We start from the raw sequence: 20421 nt of genomic DNA, 5'->3' as shown, positions 1-20421 counted from the left end.
TATACTTTTACCGCGAATAAATTAAAGCAAGAATCATGAATGCAAATGCTTAACATTTTGTGAAGCGTGAATGGCCTGATTGAAAAGTATGCATTCAGTGTCTGCATTGTATCTAATTGAGTTTAAGTTTTTTTCCAAGTTGATTTAAAATAAATATTATTAATTTAACGAAGTAGGCCTTTATCAGAATTATTCATATGAAAACTTTTTTTAAAGTGCCTTTTGGTTTATACAGAGCTTTCATGTGCGTGTCTGGCTCGCGACTTCTTCCTGGCTTGCTCTTTTTTTGGTTCATTTCCCCAAGAGGTGGAGATAAATTTATTACCATTTTGCAGTTATAATGTTTCAATATCTATATCTCCTTCGGGGCCCGGCCTGCGTGGCCATTATCGCAATTTAAGCACGATTCAGATATATGTATGTATGTAGTTATATCCTCAGCTTAGCTGCTCCTTAGATTGCCGGTTACGTGATGAATGATCCGTACCAGGATGCATGCGAGCCCTTTGGCTGGGACCAACATAAAATGGTTAACTGGCAGTGAATCCTCAACCACCTGGGGTCAATAATTGGCGCTGCCGTAAACTAGAATTGTGGATCAAGGCTACTGGAGCGGATGGAGAAGGCCTGGTTAGGCCAACTAATTGGCATGTGGCAAGTTTCTAATGAGTTGCAAAAACTTCCAGCTGCCGAGGCTGTCAAAACAGCTGCGTCAGCAAGATTTAGAAATGTAAGAGGAATTAAATGACTTTTCGTTTTAATTCGTAAGACGATTAAAAAAAATAATTAAAATGAAAATTTTCTTTTGTACATGACATCGAATTTTCAGGATTCTTTTTCCTGATTAAATTCACAGCATCTGTTGGTAATTAATAAATTTCTTGATCGGAAGTATATGTATTTCTTAGAAAAATGTTTTCTTATAAAGTGAGACTTAAAAACACTTATATACACTTCCATTTTATTTATTGCCAATATTTTTTACGAATAAAAGCTTTTAGTAGAAAATATCAATATTCAGTATGTATTTTAAATTAAAGTTTTCAACCGAAAATAAATTCATGAAATGAATACCATTTCGGCATTCATTGCAAGCACCGCACAATATTTTTATGCTTCATCAGGCCGAATAAAGCCAGCAGCTTTTGGTTGGCCCAAAGTGTGTGGCACCGGATTTTCCGTGCGGGTGTGGGTACTGAGATATTTTATCAGTCAAAACGCACACATGGGCCAACTGGAAACTGCAAACTGCAGTTGCCAAACATGGCCAACACTCGTGGATGATGTGGAAACGGATGGTGGTTGCACTATTCCAATTTACGCGCCCTATCACTGGTTTTATGAAATTTTCATTAATATATCAGGGGAATGAAAACATAATTTATTTTTATAATGGTGAAAAGAAAACCTCAGTAGAAGTGAGAGGTTATTGCGAGGTCCGCGTAAATGAAATTGCCATGTTTATTTAATTCCCGGCTTTGCATTTGACATGCAAATTTGTCGCATCGCGAGTAAACAAAAGTTTTGGGGGCTGCAATTTATTCAAATAAATAATAAATGTATGTACTATATATACACATCATTAGTTCCTCTCAAAACAGGGTTATAGCGCTGGTAACTAGTAGTCATTCACTATGCATATGTGGATTATTTTTGCGTCGCGTCGAATTCAGCTGGCCATTGGGGGGGTTTGCTTTGGTTAAGTTAGCTCGAGGGCCAGTCGCCTGGCCTCAACCTTGTCCTGGGTTCGTCCTCCGTCCGGTTCCGTGGCATGTCCTCGCGTCCTTGTCGTGACTCAATCGCCGCCGCACACTTGAGCACGTTTGCCCAGGCGCGGCTTGAACGGCACCGATTTCTTGGCCATTCGCTGCACGAACTGGCCGCCAATGGCCTCCTCCGGCGCTCCCTCGCCGTCCAGGAGTCGCCAGGAGTCAATGCTGCGGCCAAGGCGTGGCGTCCGCACGCGATAAGCGGGCTCGCCATTGCTCTGCACTGTGTAAAGGGAAAGGAATATTATAAAAAAAGAAGTTATCAATTGAGGAATATTCAAGTTAGAAATGTTTTTTTTTAGGTAAATTAAATATTTAATTTAAAAAACTGAATCAGAAGTATTTTCAGAATTTCCTAAAATCTGTAGAGCATTTCAAGACGACAAAGGGGTACTTCAATTATAAGTATTATAATTTTAAATTAGTTAAATTATAATTTAACTAATAAACCATTAATATTTAAGAATAAGCTATTATTTATACCAACTGTTGTTACAAGGTTTTGGCAGATTTCAAGAACTCCCACAATCATGGTGAATGTCTTGATTTTACGTCAAATGAATAATAATTCCAGATTTGAGAATGAAATGAAAAATAAACAAGTCAAATGACATGCATATTAAATGGCAATAGGATTTTCATATTATGTATGTTTTTTTCTTGTGCAAAAATGAGGCAAAAAGCTTATGGTTAAAGTATGCCAAAGTGATGGAGATGGTGGCGTGAAATGTGAACGTGATTGGGGATCCAATTAGAAGGGCTCCAACGCATATTTTTGGTTCACATTCTAGCACGCGTCCATCTCCCTCCGGACGTTGCGTATACGCAGTGTGATCCCCTCGGGGCAACTTACGCTGTCGCAGCTTCTGCAGCAGCAGGTAATAGGTCAGTGGCGGCATGCTATCCAAATCGAATTCCTGGCCCTGTGGCGGCACGGCGGCCGCCGGCATTGTGGCACTCGCCTTCTGGGCCAGGCTATTCTCCTCCAGCTCGTCAATGATGTCAGTCAGCTCTTTGTAGTCGCCCATGGCGCGTTTTTGGCGCCCTTCGCTCATCGCTCCCGCCGAAGAAGACGATGATGATGATGATCCTCTTGCAGAGCCTGCGCTGATGTGATTTCCCAAATCCAGTTTGCTCGTGCCCTGCACAAATAAAGTGCCACAAAAGCAAAGCACAAAAAACAGCACGCAAGAGGTATGAAAAAAGGGGCTAAATATTTCAGATATTTCCTTGGAGGCTGTTTTTTTTTTGTTTCTTTTTTTTTTTGAGGATACCCTGGCTGCCAAACTGTCGACACGTGTTAAGTTATTTTTATGCCGCCTATTTATGCTCATACTCGTACGTGAGCTGCACACACACACAGTCGATGGTGGGTGTCCCAGGATGTGTGAGCCCCAAATGTGCGAGTCAAGCACTTTATTGTTTCAATTTACAGCCAGGCTGAGCAGCGTGTGCCGCTTGATTAGACAACTCAATGTAGATTGAAATGCCAACACCTGAAATCGGCTTGTAAATCGCACTTCGCCCATAAACGCTCTCTCTAAGCGGCTGTCTGTGTGGGCGTATACTTGATATTAAACCTTCGTTTGCCACAGCATTTTAGATTACACAAGAAACAAGAAAGGAAGCTAGCTTCGGCCAGCCGAAGCTTATATACCCTTGCAGATCATTCCTATTAATTAACAAATCGCAAAAATGTTCAATTTTCTAATATTTCTCATTAATTTTCCGATCGTTCCTATGGCAGCTATATGATATAGTCGTCCGATTTTGATCAAATTAAAATTGAAATTCGGAAATATTTAAAAAGAGTCATATCCTAGAGTAGAAGATAATACAATAAAAACCAAAGAAGCTAGAATTTATTTCCTATTACTTTTCCATTAATTTTCCGATCGTTCCTATGGCAGCTATATGATATAGTAGTCCGATTTTTTAAATAATTAATTCGAAATTCAGAAATATTTAAAAAACAAGAAAGGAAGCTAGCTTCGGCAAGCCGAAGCTTATATATCCTTGCAGATCATTCTATTAATTTACAAATCGCAAAAATGTTAAATTTCTTATTATTTCACATTAATTTTTGGATCGTTTCTATCACAGCTATATAATATAGTAGTTCGATCTTTTAAAAATTAAAATCGAAATTCGGAAATATTTCAAAATAGTCATATCCCAGAGTAGAAGGAACTGTAATAAAAACCAACAAAGACATAATTGTTTTCCCATTAATTTCCATTTAATTTTTCGACCGTTCCTATGGCAGCTATATGATATAGTGATCCGATTTAAAAGACAAAAAAACCGAAATTCAGCTTCGGCCAGCCGAAGCTTATATACCCTTGCAGATCATTCCTATTAAAAAACAAATCGCAAAAATGTTCAATTTTCTAATATTTCTCATTAATTTTCCGATCGTTCCTATGGCAGCTATATGATATAGTCGTCCGATTTTGATCAAATTAAAATTGAAATTCGAAAATATTTAAAAAGAGTCATATCCTAGAGTAGAAGATAATACAATAAAAACCAAAGAAGCTAGAATTTATTTCCTATTACTTTTCCATTAATTTTCCGATCGTTCCTATGGCAGCTATATGATATAGTCGTCCGATTTTGATTAAATTAAAATTGAAATTCGGAAATATTTAAAAAGAGTCATATCCTAGAGTAGAAGATAATACAATAAAAACCAAAGAAGCTAGAATTTATTTCCTATTACTTTTCCATTAATTTTCCGATCGTTCCTATGGCAGCTATATGATATAGTAGTCCGATTTTTTAAATAATTAATTCGAAATTCAGATATATTTAAAAAATAACATCCCCAAAAGTAGAAGGTAATATTTCAAAAAACACCGAAGTTAGAATTTTTTAAAGTTTTTTTTTCCGATTGTTCCTATGGGAGCTATAAGATATAGTTGTCCGATCCGGTCGGCTCCGACATATATACTACCTGCAATAGAAAGAAGACTTTTGGGAAAGTTTCATCCCGATAGCTCAAAAACTGAGAGACTAGTTTGCGTAGAAACAGACAGACGGACAGACGGACAGACGGACAGACGGACAGACGGACAGACGGACAGACGGACGGACAGACGGACAGACGGACAGACGGACAGACGGACATGGCTAGATCGACTCGTCTTGTGATACTGATCAAGAATATATATACTTTATGAGGTCGGAAACGTCTCCTTCACTGCGTTGCAAACTTCTGACTGAAATCATAATACCCTCTGCAAGGGTATAAAAATTAAATTAAATGATATTCAAATATTTTAAATGAGTATATGAACAAATATCTTTTTTAAAAAAAATTTTACATTTTATATCCCCTTATATTTTTAAATTGTATTACTTATATTACTTAAAGATATATATATTTTTGTATGCTTGTTTTCAATTATATTAGAACATTTGTTTTAAATTGTTCTCTAAGTGTACAGAATTTAATAATCAACACTTTGCTAAAACTTGAACTGAAACCTACATTTTGCTAAGCAGTTTGTCCTCAACCACAAATTCGAAATGCTTTGAACTGTGATAAGCTTGATATAATTTTGGCCTTTTGATTAATGGCGGCCTATTGGCGTTCACCAAATTTTCAAAGCAAAACACCATGATCAACTAAATTTAATTAGTGGTAAGAACTAGTTACGTAATACGTTTACGCACTGCGGCTGCCATCTGCATACCAAATGTTAATTGGATGCGAATCGATTGCCTGCTGGCACCAAAAAAAAGGAAACTAGCAGCATCTGCAAACTAATTGGTTGCATTTCAAATGCCGTCGACAGCGCGGAAATGAGACTGCCACAAAATGCAGCCAACACACGGCGGAGAAAGAACTTTTCGCCCCGAAATTTCCGTTCATAAAATCCAAGAACGCTAGCAGCCGTTGGAAATTATCACGCTAAGCTGGCGAACTTGTGCCTGGGCAAATAACACTAATTAAGTGGCGCTTGTTGGGGCAACAAGCACCCAACACAGGATGCCAGGGACTCACCTGCAAGGACTTGGCCTGACTGCAAACGAGGACGTAGCAGGAAGCCGCGATTAGCAGCAGTGTGCAATAACTGGGACCACACATAACTGGACGTTGGGGCGTTCTGGGTTTTCTGGCGTTTACGAGCTACTGGCCTCCTAGGACAGGACACTCTGGACCTATTAACTCTATATAGTCGCCGAATGGGACCGCGTGGCGCTTTGGGACTGCTTTGGGGCACAACTGATGCCAGCAGCCTGGCGATCCGCAAGTTTTATAGCCAAATTGCGAACGGGCCCCCATGCGAGCTTGATTAGGTCGCTGATGGACGGGTGCTAAGTGATTTGTTATGCACTCTAATGCCGGCAAAAGGCAGCCCGCTGGTCAGCTGGTAAACAAGCTGGGCGGCGAATCAAGCGGCAAATCCCAAACGGAAGCGCCACCAATTTGTCGCACACAGAGCGAGTGTCAAACGGGACACAGTGACTGGGATTCAAATTGGAAAACTAATTGTCAGCTTGCAGTCAGAGAAAAAATTACCACGAAAATATATATGCGCTTATAAATAAATAAGATATTTTTTTATCATCAATTTGACATTTCGAAAAAATTAAACTCATATTTGTAGACCAGCTTTCACATCAATATGCGGAGGGGATATTAATTTTCACTGCTGTAGATTGCTCGTCAAGCCTTGAAATGTTTTATTATGGCGGCTTAATAAAAATATTAAATGCTTGCTTTCTGATAAGTGACATATCGTTTCACAGACAGAAGCTGCTCTTTTAAGTTGTCAAAAGATATGACACACACATGCATCAACAAATTTCAGTATACACGAAATAAATACAAATGAGGTGTACAATTATTTTCAATTTAAAGCGGAAAATTTAAATTCCAGCTTTGCATTTTAAAATCTTATCTTGAGGCCCAGAAACAATTGCACAAATAAATCTGAAGAGTGTACATTTATAAGTGTCTATCATAAAAACGTTTCTTTTGGATGATACTTGATAATGGAGCTGAGAAAATACGATGGCTATTCCCATGACTATTTAGTACGCTTATAAATATTTTCAAGGAAACTAATCTATTTTCTGAGAGAATCTAATAATCGTTTTCGCCGTGCAACCGAGCAGAACCGTGGGGCATCCTGTTTAATGGAAATCAAAGCGCGTGTAAAGTCCGTCACGCCCCAGAAGGCGAGAGCATTAGGGCCAACGCCCACGTCGGAGCAATGTCAATGCCGTTGACGCTGCCAATCGATCAATCTTATTTAAATGTTGACAGTTGTCTTCGCAATGTATCCCCTGTAGCTTGAGGCCCTGTTGGGCTGTTTGGCTGTTTGCGGATGGGGGAAAGGCTTGGTGTCCCAGCTCCTGGCTTATTTAAATGCCATTCGTGAGCCGCATTAGGTTCAATTTGTTGGGCAAACAGCTTGCACACCTGCCTGTCAGCAGGCATTTAAAATCAGATTCGCATTCAGATTCAGAGGACTCCGATTGGCAACTGTCAACGGCGAGAATGGGTCAACAGGGCAGTCAAATCGAATTGCTTATGTATATTCGCCGGAAGATATAAGCTCGGCACACTTGGTCGGGTTTCAATAGCAGCAGCAGGCAGCAAATCACCAGGATTTTCAATTAACTAAACTCGGGCCCTCCGCAGACATCAACAATCCATCAATCGAGTGTTTTTCTGGATGCTCTCGGTCCACATGTAGTCCAACTAGTCCGTGCATCTGTTGCAGCTGCTGGTCGAGTGTTTATTTGTGCCACTAATTTACACAAACATGACCCGGACACACGACCCACAGACGAACCCGACGAACCTGACGACCCCCAGCTGGCATTTATTTATTTAGTAACTCTATGTACGTGGGGTGACCTCTTTTCCAGCCGGAGAGCACTGAAGGATTTATCTATTTGCCAACTGCTGAGAGTGTATCCTTGAAAGCCAACAAAAATAAGCAACCATAAAGTTGCGAAAAATGTCATTTGACAAAACCGAAACTGGGGGATTATCTTGCACAGCATTTCTGCTACCTGTCATCTATCAGAAGATTATTCCGAGTAACTAATTGGACAGCCAACTGCAGGTTTCTTCTGATGTGATATTAGTTTCACCTGCCAATTTTTTCCTATAGATAAAAACATTTTTCTATTGGTATTTACAATAACTAGATTAAATCCCCAGTAGATTACAAAGTTCTATTTAATTAATTTGACACAAAAAAAGCTTTCGAGCGGAACACAATTTATTTCGGCACGTATGCAATAAGCCTGAGGGCTTATTTTCCATTAGAAGTGGCCAATGGGCGAAGGATTAAAAACAAATTATATTGGATTTTGGATAAAATGTAGCCAGAATAGTAACTAATTGAAGGCACTGCCAATCGAAAACCAACTTCTCGTTCATTTACCATTTTGATAACTTAATTTCAGCTGTCAGTTTCAGTAACCTGGGCTACGGTCAGCTATCAGTTTGACCAGGGGAAAGGGGAAGCTGAGGCCAAAAGGACACTCAATAAGTCGCTGGCTTCGGTGTTTGCTTTTCGAATTTGCCAGTGGATCAATTATTTGCTCTTGCTCGCTTTATCAGTTTGCTAATGCTCCAGAGGAGTTAAGCCCTCAAATGGCGCGGCAGCTAATGCCCCTCGACGCCACGCCCCCAGACCACCGACCACCGCCCATCGTGTGTCCTTCGACCAGGCTCAGGATGGCGAAGGGATTTAATTGAATTAGTCGTGTCCTGTGCGCGCGGCGCTTTGAAGTTTGCACTTTGCACCCCGCCCACTCGACCTGGTAAACTGGGCCCAAGATACTCGAGGTCCTGAACCCAGGACCCAGGATCCAGGACCCTGGGCTCTGTTGACGTTTGCGCTTAGGCGGAACTGCCGGAAGGGCAGCGGCTTTGTAAACTTTCCGCGATGGCAATAATTAAGCCAAATAGAGTGTGAGTGGGCCAAAGGGCTTTGGCAGTCAAGCGACCAATAAATAATGGCTGCTGAAACTTATAAGCCAAGCAGGATAGAACGCACTGATGTGGTTTCTCTACAGCTGAAAGCCGGGCATTAAAGCATTTAGTTGCCAATCTGCTGGTCCTGGTAAACAAGTCGAATCGACAGCTCAAGGACAATGCCAGGAGCTCCAATGCAATCAATTCGGCAAGGTTATCCGTACACATATATATCCTTAAAAATATTGAAATCAAAACTGTGAAGGATAAGCAGAGCAATCTCTTCGCTCCCCCACACACACAAGTGGGATAAAAACTTGTAGCCAGCGATTTATGTGAGTGCCAAGGACGGATTTAGCTTCAATTCAGTGGTGGGACCAAAGTGTAAGCTTGTTTTTAGCATTTCCCCGATGATGTGCTAGCTTTTTTACGGCCAAATTGAGACGCTTGAAAGCTAGCAATAATATAAACTTACGGATTACCCGAGATTATGAAGAGTCTTTTGTTTTACTTATAACCAGCGCAAAGGATTTGCAGCAGAGTTTCCATTGTGCCGGGCGTGAGCCACTATAAAAACTTTTCCCACTTTCACTGCGGAGATAATCTGCGCTTTAATCTCGCTTTTAAGGCAACAACTTGTCTATATGGCACATGCATATATATGTATGTACATTGTGCACTCCCCACAAGTGTCAGCACTTGACGGCACTTCTGTCGCTGGGGATATAATATAGAAATGCAGATGCATGCCGAGCGTTCACACTGCGTATACGCAATATATTTCTGTTATTTTAATGTTGAAGTGGCGGACATCCAAGGGATATTTCGCTTTTGTGTGCTTCTCCTCGGCAAATCGATAGGTAATGGGGTTTATGGCCCCTGAATTTTGTATATACACACACATAAAAACCCCCTGGCATTCTCATTTTGCCAATTTTCATGCAGTTTCACAGGCTCACACTCTCCGATTATTTCATAAATTATTTATTTATTCATTTGCAGTTCCCGTGTCGCCGACTGTTGCGCGCTTGAGTGCCGAATCGACTTTTTGCCATTGCCAACAGCTCGAACATCGCAGAGATCCGAACGACCTGTGGAGGATTGGGATTGGGAAATGGAGTGGAGGTGCCCGGTCGGGGCTTTGAGCAAGTACTCGTCGTTCGAGTACTCGAACTGCGGAAGAGGAGCAACAGAGGCAACCAGGATGACGGCGAACTTCGGCAGACTTGTTTGCATTGCAGATTGCAATTACTCGCGTTTTAAATTACGCACAGCAAGGATAAACCACGAGTGCAGCGAAAAAGTATTGGGGAAGGAACTTGAATGAGCTGCGCTTCAATCAGGTTGCGAAATTGAAGAGATGTCAGGGGTTAACGTGGCCGACCTTCTGGCCACGACAATGACATTGCCCATAACAGCCACATCAACAGCAGCAACATCGATTGCAGTTAGTGCCACAACAGCAGTAGCATCAACGAAGAACAGCAGCAGCAACCTGCAACCTGCAACATTAACTAGCCACATTGCAGCAGCAACAACGACGACGACCAGTTTGCCTACAACATCGCAATTTGTGGATGCCTCGTTGACTTCGCTATCATTAACAGCCACATCGTCAGCCTCCATTTCCTCGTCCTTTTCGTCCTCCTCGGAGTCCCCGTTCGAGTTCCTCGCGACAGTTGGCCCAAACATCACGGCCAATGGCAGTCTGGTCGGAGTCGAGAGCCCCGAGGAGCTGGAGGAGAGCTGGCTGGATCTGTCGCTGCTGCTGCTCAAAGGATTCATCTTCTCGTCAATTATCCTGGCCGCCGTCCTGGGCAATGCGTTGGTCATCATTTCGGTGCAGCGCAATCGAAAGCTGCGGTAAGTCTTTATGTGCAATTATTTTTGTTCCCAGGATCCCGGGATCTCAGTATCCATTCACCTGCGTTTAATTGACGGCCATTGCCGCAGGGGTCGTACGGACTACAATGGTGGCTCTGGGTCGCATGCAGTATTCGCATTTTGCCAGCGTAATAAATGTAATTTAAATGAGCGACAAGTGGAATAATAAAGCACAAAACGAAGTTAAATGCGACACACAAGCCCATCGCTGCCATGACAGCGTCGCGATGACAGGACGCCCTAGAGTGCAGTGCAAATAAGTGTAGCATACAATTGAGCGCATGGCTCGAACCCCCTCCCCCCTATGACACTGCCACTGCCACGCCCCCTCGCCACGCCCACGGCACCTCGTTTAATGTTGCGCAACGTTTATGCCTTCTGCAACGAGGGTAGATGCTGATTAAAGACTTTATGATACCACTAAGGCAGCTTAAAGTGCTCCGATTATCGTTTACTACCCTTTTTATATAACGTAGACGGTTCGCAATATAGGATCGCGTTAAGACATTAAAATATGAATCGGTACTTAAGGAGTATAAAGAAATAAATGCGAGGTGCGTTAAGCGTTATCACTTGGAAATATCCGTTCTATATGCACAAATTAATTATAACTTTCATTCTTGATTAATTTAACACTTTAAAAGGTTTTTATTTCTGGATATTCTAAATTTAAACCTTGATTATCCGCATTCAAGATAAGGCCTTAGCTTAATTTTTCTATGTGAAATAATTATGACATTTGTTTTAAATTTTAGGAAAATAGAAAACATATATACTTATACTTATGTGTCGAAATGTAGAAACAATTTTTCAAGTCGGACCATTCATTAAACAGTTATTAGCAAATAATGCAGTCGCTTTACTGCATTCAAGTCCCCCCATCTCTCTCGCACTTCCTTTGGCCGAGTAAAGGGTATCTGATAGTCGAGGTACTTTTTTTTTTAATTTAAAAAATATAATATTTATACCCCTTACTCGTAGAGTAAAAGGGTATATTAGATTCGTGCAAAAGTATGTAACAGCTAGAAGGAAGCGCTTCCGACCCCATAAAGTATATATATTCTTGATCAGGGTCACTAGCCGAGTCGATCTAGCCATGTCTGTCTGTCCGCCTGTCCGTCTGTATGAACGCTGAGATCTCAGAAACTACAAAAGCTAGAAGGTTGAGATTTTCCACACATATTCTTGGGCTTCCTACGCAGCGCAAGTTTATTTTAGCCGAGCGCCACGCCCCCTCTAACGCCCACAATCGCCCACTAACGATTTTAAAATGGGTCCTGCGCCCACATCTTTAAAGATTTCCGAGAAGTATAAATGCAATTTTGTTGTGTATATTTTTTATATATCTACATATATCTATCTCCCTCGCACTCCCTTTAGCTGAGTTACGAATTTTAGTCGGGACACCAACCCGCGTTCGCACTTCCTTTAGCTGAGTGACAGGTATTAGATAGTCGGGACACCAACCCGACTATAGCGTTCTCTCTTGTTTTTCTATTAAATTGAAAATTCCTTTTGAAACAGTACCTACTTTTCCGAATTACGTATTAATTTTGCCAAAATTATTAATGGTTAAGACAACGCTGGCGCATAAACCTCCCCCTATAAGTACACACTTGCCCCGAAGACAAGATAATAACTTCACCTGGCAGTGGCTCCCAGCTGAAGGTGGCAGCTGCCTAGTGACTCGGATGACTTATGACAGCCAAGGAAATTGCTGCATACTACCGGTGACCTGTGCTGCCTTGCAGTGCGGAAATGGAAATGGAAAGCAGTGCAATGTTTAGCCAGCTGAATGGAAGGGAAGGAAACGCCAAAGCCAAAGCCGAAGAGCTAAATCCACCGGACTCGCCACCTACATATGATGCATGCCATATGCCATTCCGTTTGGCGTGGCTGCTCTGTGACGAGTGGTGGTTAGAAGTCCGCACGTCCGGCTAAATCCCACCTAGCAAATCCCCACGAAAAGCACTCACTCACAAATTCTTGGGCTTTTGTTTCGTTCGCAGGGTGATAACCAATTACTTTGTTGTTTCGCTGGCAATGGCCGACATGCTGGTGGCCCTCTGTGCGATGACATTCAACGCCTCCGTGGAACTGTCCGGCGGAAAGTGGATGTTCGGACCGTTCATGTGCAACGTGTACAACAGCCTGGATGTTTACTTTTCCACGGCGAGCATACTGCATCTGTGCTGCATATCGGTGGACAGGTGAGTGCCCAATTATGTCACTATATCTATCTATATTGAACGGCTTAAAGTCAATTGTGGCGGGGGGCGCCGAGAGCTGCGTTTAAATCGACCGCAAAACCATTAATCTTGCCCAGATGCCTGGCGTCCAAATCACTTTCAATACCAGAGAGCCCGGGCGCATTGCCAAGAAGAAACAATTAATTACCGTGAAAGGCGCGCACATCAAAAGCAAACATTAGGCCCCGCCCGTATGATGAATGCGGCCCAAATGATTTGCAGCTGCCCCGAGATATTCCACCCAATATCCCTGCCGCCAAGCGAGGTTCCCGTTAATTGGGCGCCATTTCTACTTGGTGAAGAGCTACAACAGCTGCGATTTTCGGGCTGACCAACAACAATGAACGAGGATGGAGAATGGAGGATACAGGATGGCCAATGGACACTGGCATGGGCCCTTTGTCTGTTTTAATTAATTTGTGTTTCGCTCACCTTTCGATGGGCCGCAAAACATACCGAAAACAAAGGAAAACACAGCCAGACCAATCGAAATTAGAAAATTAATGATGGCCACTGAGGGGAATATGGCTAAACTAATAAATCTGTCATATTTCGAAAAAAAACTGCTAATCATCAGATTGTATTGTCTTTATCCTAAATTGATACTCTTTTGTTTTAATTAATTCTAAATAAGAGAGGAAATTAAAATAGATTTATTCGAGATATAAAAGCTATTTTATTAATACTGCTAAACCACTAAATTCTATATAATACTTAAATAAATCGATTACTTTGCATGGCAACCTGAGTGCCGAAACACAATTATCCAGCCAACCGAATAGCGATAATCAATTATTGTGCTAAAAGGAACGGCAGGACGAGGCTGAAAGCCACCTGGCACTTTTGCGGGGAGGCCCTGTCCGCAATTCATTTCCATTAATAAAGATGCCCCCTCTGCTTCTGCTCTTCGACACAGATACTACGCCATCGTGCGTCCGCTGGAGTATCCATTGAATATGACACACAAAACGGTTTGCTTCATGCTCGCCAACGTGTGGATCCTGCCCGCCCTCATATCCTTCACGCCCATCTTCCTGGGCTGGTACACGACGGAGGAGCATCTGCGGGAGGTTTCGCTGCATCCGGACCAGTGCTCGTTTGTGGTCAACAAGGCCTACGCCCTCATCTCCAGCTCGGTGAGCTTCTGGATACCGGGCGTCGTGATGCTGGTGATGTACTGGCGCATCTTTAAGTGAGTTGCAGGCTCCTCCTCCGGTCGAGGTTGATGGGTTGCTAAATTGTCCTCTGTGGTTTTTGCAGGGAGGCGATACGCCAGCGCAAGGCCCTCAGTCGCACCAGCTCGAACATCCTGCTGAACAGCGTCCACATGGGCCACACCCAGCAGCCCACCAACCTGAGCTATCTGCATCCCAGCGACTGCGATCTGAACGTGGCCTCCGCCCGCGAGGAGACGCACAGTGCCCTGAGTAACTTGGAGGTGAGTTTGGGATTGGGTTGGGACTAGGAAAATCTGTTTATTATGTTTGAGAGGGCAAGAAAGTGATATTAACTCTGTAAAACCAATTTCTGGTATTTCAAAAAATCCGTTTAGAAAAAAAGAATTTTAAAATTAAAATCAGCCAAAAACGTTTTATTAAAACCAGTAGTAACTGATAGTGGTTTGAATTATTTTATTGCGACTTGGCATACAAATATCAGAAAATCCACTTCATGAATTCAATAGAATAATGCAATATGCTCAATTAATAGCAAAATAATTAGCAAAGATTTTAAAATTAAAATCAACTTAAAACGGTTTATTGAATTCAGTAGTAACTGAATTGATTTATTTTATTGAAACTGCATAAAAATATCAGAAAATTCACTTTAATGAATTTAATTAATCAAATATTCATTTCGATCGTTTAAAAGCTGCTTACAGCAATGAAAACATACTGATGTTCTGTTTTCAATTTGCAATTAAAAGTAATTAATTAAAGACTATAATAATATGGGAACAATTTGCAATATCTATTATCAAATCGCAATAAAAATTAATTAAGGTATAACTAATCATTAAATCGGGAATAATATTGATTTAATGCATTAAAGTTTGCATTTTAATTAAAGACTAAAAAAGGCTTTTTTCATGATTAGTAAGAGGATGTAAAGTGATTAGATTAAACGATGGAGGGCGGCACTCCGCTCGAGAGTTTATCCTTTGTGCCTCTGCGTAATTAATGTGCCAACATGACTTCCTGTCGTGTGCGTTTGTTTGCATGGTTGTTCCCTTACCCACAGGACATGCTGCAGCCGGCCACCGACGAGGACGACGACAGGGACGAGTGCGATGAACTGCGTGTGCCATCGCCGCCGCCCCGCCGCCTCAGCCGCAGCAGCATCGATCTGCGGGACCTGGAGCAGGAGCGGTACGAGAAGGTCACCCACACGGACAGCGCCCCCTCGATGATGGCGTTGCAGCAGCAGCCCTCCTCTCACAATCAGTTGCAGCCACCGGCGCCAGTGTTCAATCCGCAGATATGGACCGAGGGCAAGTTGATCCAGGGATCAAAGGAGCACGAGGGCCATCCCCCGCATCCCTCGGCGCCGCAGCAGCAGCTCAGCCTGACGAGCGGCAGTGGGAACAGCGAACCGGAGCCCGAGTCCACGGCCTACCGGGTCTTTGGCCTCAACAGCGACGAGAGCGAGGGCAACGACCTCTACCTGACCGACACCCACCTGCCGCTGGCCGAGGACAACAAGGAGCTGAAGCGCCTGATCGAGGACAACTATCTGTACTTCAAGCGTCAGACGGGCGGCACCATCATCAGCGGTCCTGGTGGCGGCAAGTACGCGGCCCTCAGCGAAACGGACTTCATTCGCCTGAAGGCGGGGGCGACGGCCAGCGGAAGGAAGGCCTTTGCCTCCAGCGATTCCGAGTTCCTGCGCACCATCAGCGAGTCCACGAGAGCTGCCGATCCAGCGGAGCCGGAACCGGGTGTCAAGGAGAAGGGCTTCAACATCCTCTCGCTGCTGGCCAAGACGAAGCGCTCGAGCACCGAGTGCTTTGCGCTGGAGAAGAAGCGGCATCAGGCCAACTCCGAGGGCTCCAGCTTCTTCCGGCGCTCCCGCAACCGGAAGTTGTCGCACAGCTACAACGGATGCGGCGGCGGCAAGGAACGCAAACTTGAGCGACGCCAGCGGCAGCACAGCGACACGGATTCCACGCCCAACAAGCCGGACATTCTGCTGGACATCAATGTGCTCAGCGAGCAGAGCGGTGGCGGTGCCAGTGTAATCCAGCAGTTCAGCGACGGTGTGCAGCTGATCGACTTCAGCGAGGTGAAGACGCCGCCGCAGGAGAGGCACCGCAGCGATGATGAGCTGGCCCAGCTGGCCGATTGCTTTGGGGAGTCACCGCAGCAGCCGGCCACGCCGCCTCCTTCTTTGTCGCCACCGGAATTCCAGGAACCAAGTGGCCTGCTCATCGCCAGCAGCTCGGAGCTGGCCGAGATCTTCAGATCGCTCAGCTTTCCGCTGGGCAGACCTGCTGGTGCTCCGCAACGCCTGAGCACGCTGAGCGACCAGGTGTGCGCCAACTATCTGATGTCCCCACCGAACACACCGGCTCCTGCTGTCCTGGACTCGTCCTCCTCCTCCGCCGCCGCCGTGGTTAATGCCGCCAATGCGCAGCAATCGGCGTCCATCAATGTGTACTTCCTGTCGCCGCCGCCGCATGCCGCCGGACCGGGTTATACGCCCAGTGACGCCTCCACCGTCTCCCTGGATGTGGTCACCAGCCTGCCCATGTCCATGCCCGTCCCAGTGCCGCAGCCGAATGCCGGGCAGAACATATCGCCCAAGCCGGAGATCATACTCGACTCCACGCTGTCGCCCGTCGAAGGATGCGGCGATGAGCACCGGGATGTCACGTCGCCGCTGTTCAAGCGCAAAGATAGCGCCGGCGATGCGGACGTGAGCATTTCCGGCGGCCTGGCTGGGGGACTGGGGGGTGGAGGTGGTGGCAATGGCCGCCAAGGACGCTGCAGCATCCTGGCCGGCTACGATGGCATCCAGACCGTGCGCAAGCGACAGGCCTCCGTGGTGACCTACGACGTGAATGTCATCAACTTCTCGCAGGAGAACAGCGACAGTCGCAGCTACATCCCCATGGGCCGCGTTTCCACGAGTTCAGCAAGTGAGTAGTCCCGCTTTTGTGGTTATCGTGTAGACTGTTGCAGTTCGTGCCTGGATTAAGTAGCTCGTTTAAGACAATTTACTTCTGCCTTTGCGAAATTCGCTCTGTTTTTGTCTATTTGATGCCATACATGCAAGTGATTTAAGGGGTTTCTTTAAACTATTTACCAATTTTCTTCTGATTGTGAGGTATACCTAACTGCTTTTAATTAATCGATGTTTTTTATATACCTACTTAAAAACTTCTCTCATGTACTTAACATTTGTAACCCATTTTTTGTCATTAGTAAACTTAATATATAGTTTTAAAAACTCAAAATTTTAGTAATACTAAAACATTTACAAAAAAAAAGTATAATTGGTATTGCAAATTAACAATATCTGAAAAGAAAAATTAAATTGGGAACCCATTACCTAAATTTTAAAATAACTTACGAAAAATTCCTGTTTTTGTATTTAAAGAAAAAAAATTTTCTTTTGGATGGGATTTTAGTTAAAATTTTTTGGAGTATTTTTGAAACATTTTATTAAACAAAAATTGTGCGAATTTCCAAGCCACAGACCAAACCAAACTATAGAGCCTATCAACCTTCATTGGAGAAGTCAAAATATAATGCAATCTATTGAAATCTTAGTTGACTAGCTTAAAATAGAATAGTGCCAGCTTCTAGTTAGTTGCACCTGCAAACGAAGACAGAAAGGGACCACCTACTTCAAGAGATAGAAATCCGAGGATAGAGTCCTGAATCCCCTCCTTATCGATACCGATAACCGATACCGATACCGAACCCGATCCTTTGCGTTTGCCGGTGCATGGCACGCACGTGCATGCGATCTGAAGAGCATCCGAAGAGTGTGCCCAAAACCAGTGTCCTGTTCTCTGTCCTGTGAACTAAAACCTATTGTACATTGTCTACTACTCGTCTCTATCTGTCTCTCTTTATCTCTCTATCTATATCTCTCTTCCACGCCATTTCGTATGTGTGTTGTATGTGTATATATGTAAAATCAAATCACCAAATTATGTCCAACCAAAAAAAATTTCTACTCCAAACCAACTCCAAACAAAAACCAAAAAAAAAAACCCAAAAATGCGGTGGCCAAATTGAAAAAAAAAACCAACCCAACCAACTGCAAGCAGAGCACGAATTTTCCAATAAATCCTCGCTGATCCGACGCGGCGGCATCTGCATCTTTGTCGATGAGGAGGAGGCGGAGGTCATTGAGCAGCGGCCACGCGGCATCACCTTCGCCGCGGTGCCCAGTCCGCTGCCCAAGTGTCCGCTCTGCGGCGCCGACATCAGCAGCACCACCACCACCGCAAACGCGAACGCCGGCACCACAATCGACACCACTGAAACCACCAATGCAAGTGCAAGTGCAAGTGCAAGTGCAAATGCAAGTGCTAGTAGTAAACGTAGTATTCACGAGGCAACTCCCGATCTTGGCCAGGGGCCGAGGGATGGGTCCAGGTCCAGGTCCAGACCCGGGTCCAGTTCCATTCGCTTCTGGCACAAACGAACGGCGGCGGTCACAGCATGTTGGCAGCAGAGCAAGAACCGGAAGCGCCGCTTCAAAACCGGATGCAGTCACTGTGGTGCAACCGGTGAGTCTTGTCGTATCCCCTCCTCTCCTCCCCCGCTCTCTCTTTCTCTGTCTCTCTCTGTCTCTGTCTTTTTGCTTGTCTCAGCTTTAGCACCTGTCTCATCCCCTCACGATTCTACCCCTATCAAAGTCAATCATTCAATTTCTCACAATGCAGATTTCCTACTGACATCTCACAGTCAAATCCATAATATCTCGCCATTTTTCCTTATTGGGTACCAAGTCCATACTTCCATTAACTACAGTTTTTACATCTATACAAAATACATCATTCATATCATAATTTTTGGCATTTCTATTAATAGAATTTTCCAATTTTGAACATATATACTTATATAAACATTTTTTTTTAGAGATTTAAGTGAGAACATATGATTTTATACAGATAGAGATATTTAGTTTAACGTAAGAAAAGTTATATTCATTTGAACTTTTGTTATACACGTAGATAAGGAAAAAAGGCTATTGCTCTTTAAATTTAACCTCCCTATATTCCTAATCTTTTGAGTAATGGCTAGCAAATCCCCAAGTTAAATATCATTATATCAATTTCAAGGTGAAACCGAAGAGTTACCCCAGTTTTGGAAACCCCTAAGCACAAGATCCAGCTTGACTGACAAATCCCCACACAAATGCCAGTTTTTGGCACCTTCTTATCTGGATACCCTGCTAACCAGCTTAGGCAACCAAATCCAGAGGGTCATATCATCCAGACCTCATGCGTTCCCCTCCTCCTCCCCCTCCTACATTGCTGCCCTCATGCTGTACATAATTGCTTCCGTTTGCACGTGCGTTTGCTTTGCTTTATTGCGCCTCCACACTGCCTTTCGTTTTGCATTATGATTTCACCTGGTTGCTGGCCACCTCCGAGTGGCATCCATCAGGGGATGAATGGTGGATGGTGTCGGGTGGCCAACTGGATGGGTGGGGATTCGCCCACCGCTTCCTGTTGCTCACTGTTGTCTGTCTGATTTGTTTTTTTCCTTCTGCCCCCCTCGCACTCCCACTTTCCAGAGATGTTTATGTTTATGTTTGGACGGACGGATGCGGGGAATTGTATGTCTTTGTGATAACAAGTGTCCTGTGTAAATATTTTCAATTGTTTGCCTCGTTTTTATTACTTTTCCCCGCACACGCACATGCCAGAGCACCGAGATACAACACATGTTGGCCTTTCCAGCAGTTTAATGACAGTTACTGCAAGGTGGGCGCTGCAGGGGGCGGGACGGGGTGAAATGCCATCGATACTCAACAACATACAACAGCCAAAGTATTACTAATGTCAAAGTGAAACATGCCAGGATACGACCAGTCACACACACAGTCAGACACACGGCGTATACGCAACATGCCGGCATCTTCTTTCTCACATAATAAAATGAACACAAACCGTTTTTTTGTTGTTGCATTTTACACTCAGGATATAGTAAATTAAAAGATGTATCACATTTTTAAATTACTATTAAATTCTCTACAAAATATTCGTAAGATTAGGGTAATCACATATTAAACAAATGAAATTGCTATTACAAATTATACAAATATAATCGCAAATCACTTCAAATTAAATTAAATCATTCAAGGTACTTACATAAAATATTACGCCTAATCCACCATTTTAAACTTGTTAAAAGGGTGCATCTTTTTTTTCCTAGTGTACCCACACACACACTTAAAACTGAGCCAGAAAACTGTCAATTGCAATGGCTCAATAAGAACTTGACTCTGGTCAAAGTCCCAAAGAATGGGTCGCACCAGGGCGAATCGAGTCGTTTCGAAACGAATCGAATCGAATCGTATCGAATTGAACTTAATCAGCCAATTGCCTTCT

The 20421-nt window shown here is 43.6% G+C and overlaps 2 protein-coding genes across 4 annotated transcripts in view; one reads left to right on the top strand and one right to left on the bottom strand.

Annotated features, from left to right (window-relative positions):
- The window catches only part of Octbeta3R (Octopamine beta3 receptor), a 42116-nt gene that overhangs the window by 20027 nt on the left and 1668 nt on the right, over positions 1 to 20421 (top strand). The window contains exons 2-7 of one of the 2 annotated variants that reach the window (XM_044394058.2): positions 9718 to 10578; positions 12609 to 12809; positions 13765 to 14040; positions 14109 to 14286; positions 15090 to 16986; positions 18127 to 18591. In XM_044394058.2, the coding sequence (XP_044249993.1) occupies positions 10076 to 10578; positions 12609 to 12809; positions 13765 to 14040; positions 14109 to 14286; positions 15090 to 16986; positions 18127 to 18591 (3520 nt within the window). In that variant the 5' untranslated portion in view covers positions 9718 to 10075. The remainder of the gene's footprint in view (positions 1 to 9717; positions 10579 to 12608; positions 12810 to 13764; positions 14041 to 14108; positions 14287 to 15089; positions 16987 to 18126; positions 18592 to 20421) is intronic. The other variant, XM_044394059.2, reaches the window with a different exon arrangement.
- Hug (protein hugin) lies at positions 1523 to 20325 on the bottom strand. 2 transcript variants are annotated; one of them, XM_070217963.1, is made up of 3 exons: positions 20182 to 20325; positions 2623 to 2911; positions 1523 to 1992 (listed from the first exon to the last, which is right to left on the bottom strand). In XM_070217963.1, the coding sequence occupies exons 2-3, from the start codon at positions 2822 to 2824 to the stop codon at positions 1796 to 1798; spliced, it is 399 nt and encodes a 132-aa protein (XP_070074064.1). In that variant the 5' UTR covers positions 2825 to 2911; positions 20182 to 20325; the 3' UTR covers positions 1523 to 1795. The 2 variants fall into 2 exon arrangements, with proteins under 2 accessions (XP_070074064.1, XP_017000338.2); XM_017144849.3 differs by lacking the exon at positions 20182 to 20325 and adding an exon at positions 5779 to 6018.

The sequence above is a fragment of the Drosophila takahashii genome, chromosome 3R (genome assembly GCF_030179915.1).
Source record: "Drosophila takahashii strain IR98-3 E-12201 chromosome 3R, DtakHiC1v2, whole genome shotgun sequence".
Lineage (NCBI taxonomy): Eukaryota > Metazoa > Arthropoda > Insecta > Diptera > Drosophilidae > Drosophila > Drosophila takahashii.
The sequence above is the reverse complement of the archived record's forward strand: the minus strand, read 5'-3'. Positions and strand labels throughout refer to the sequence as shown.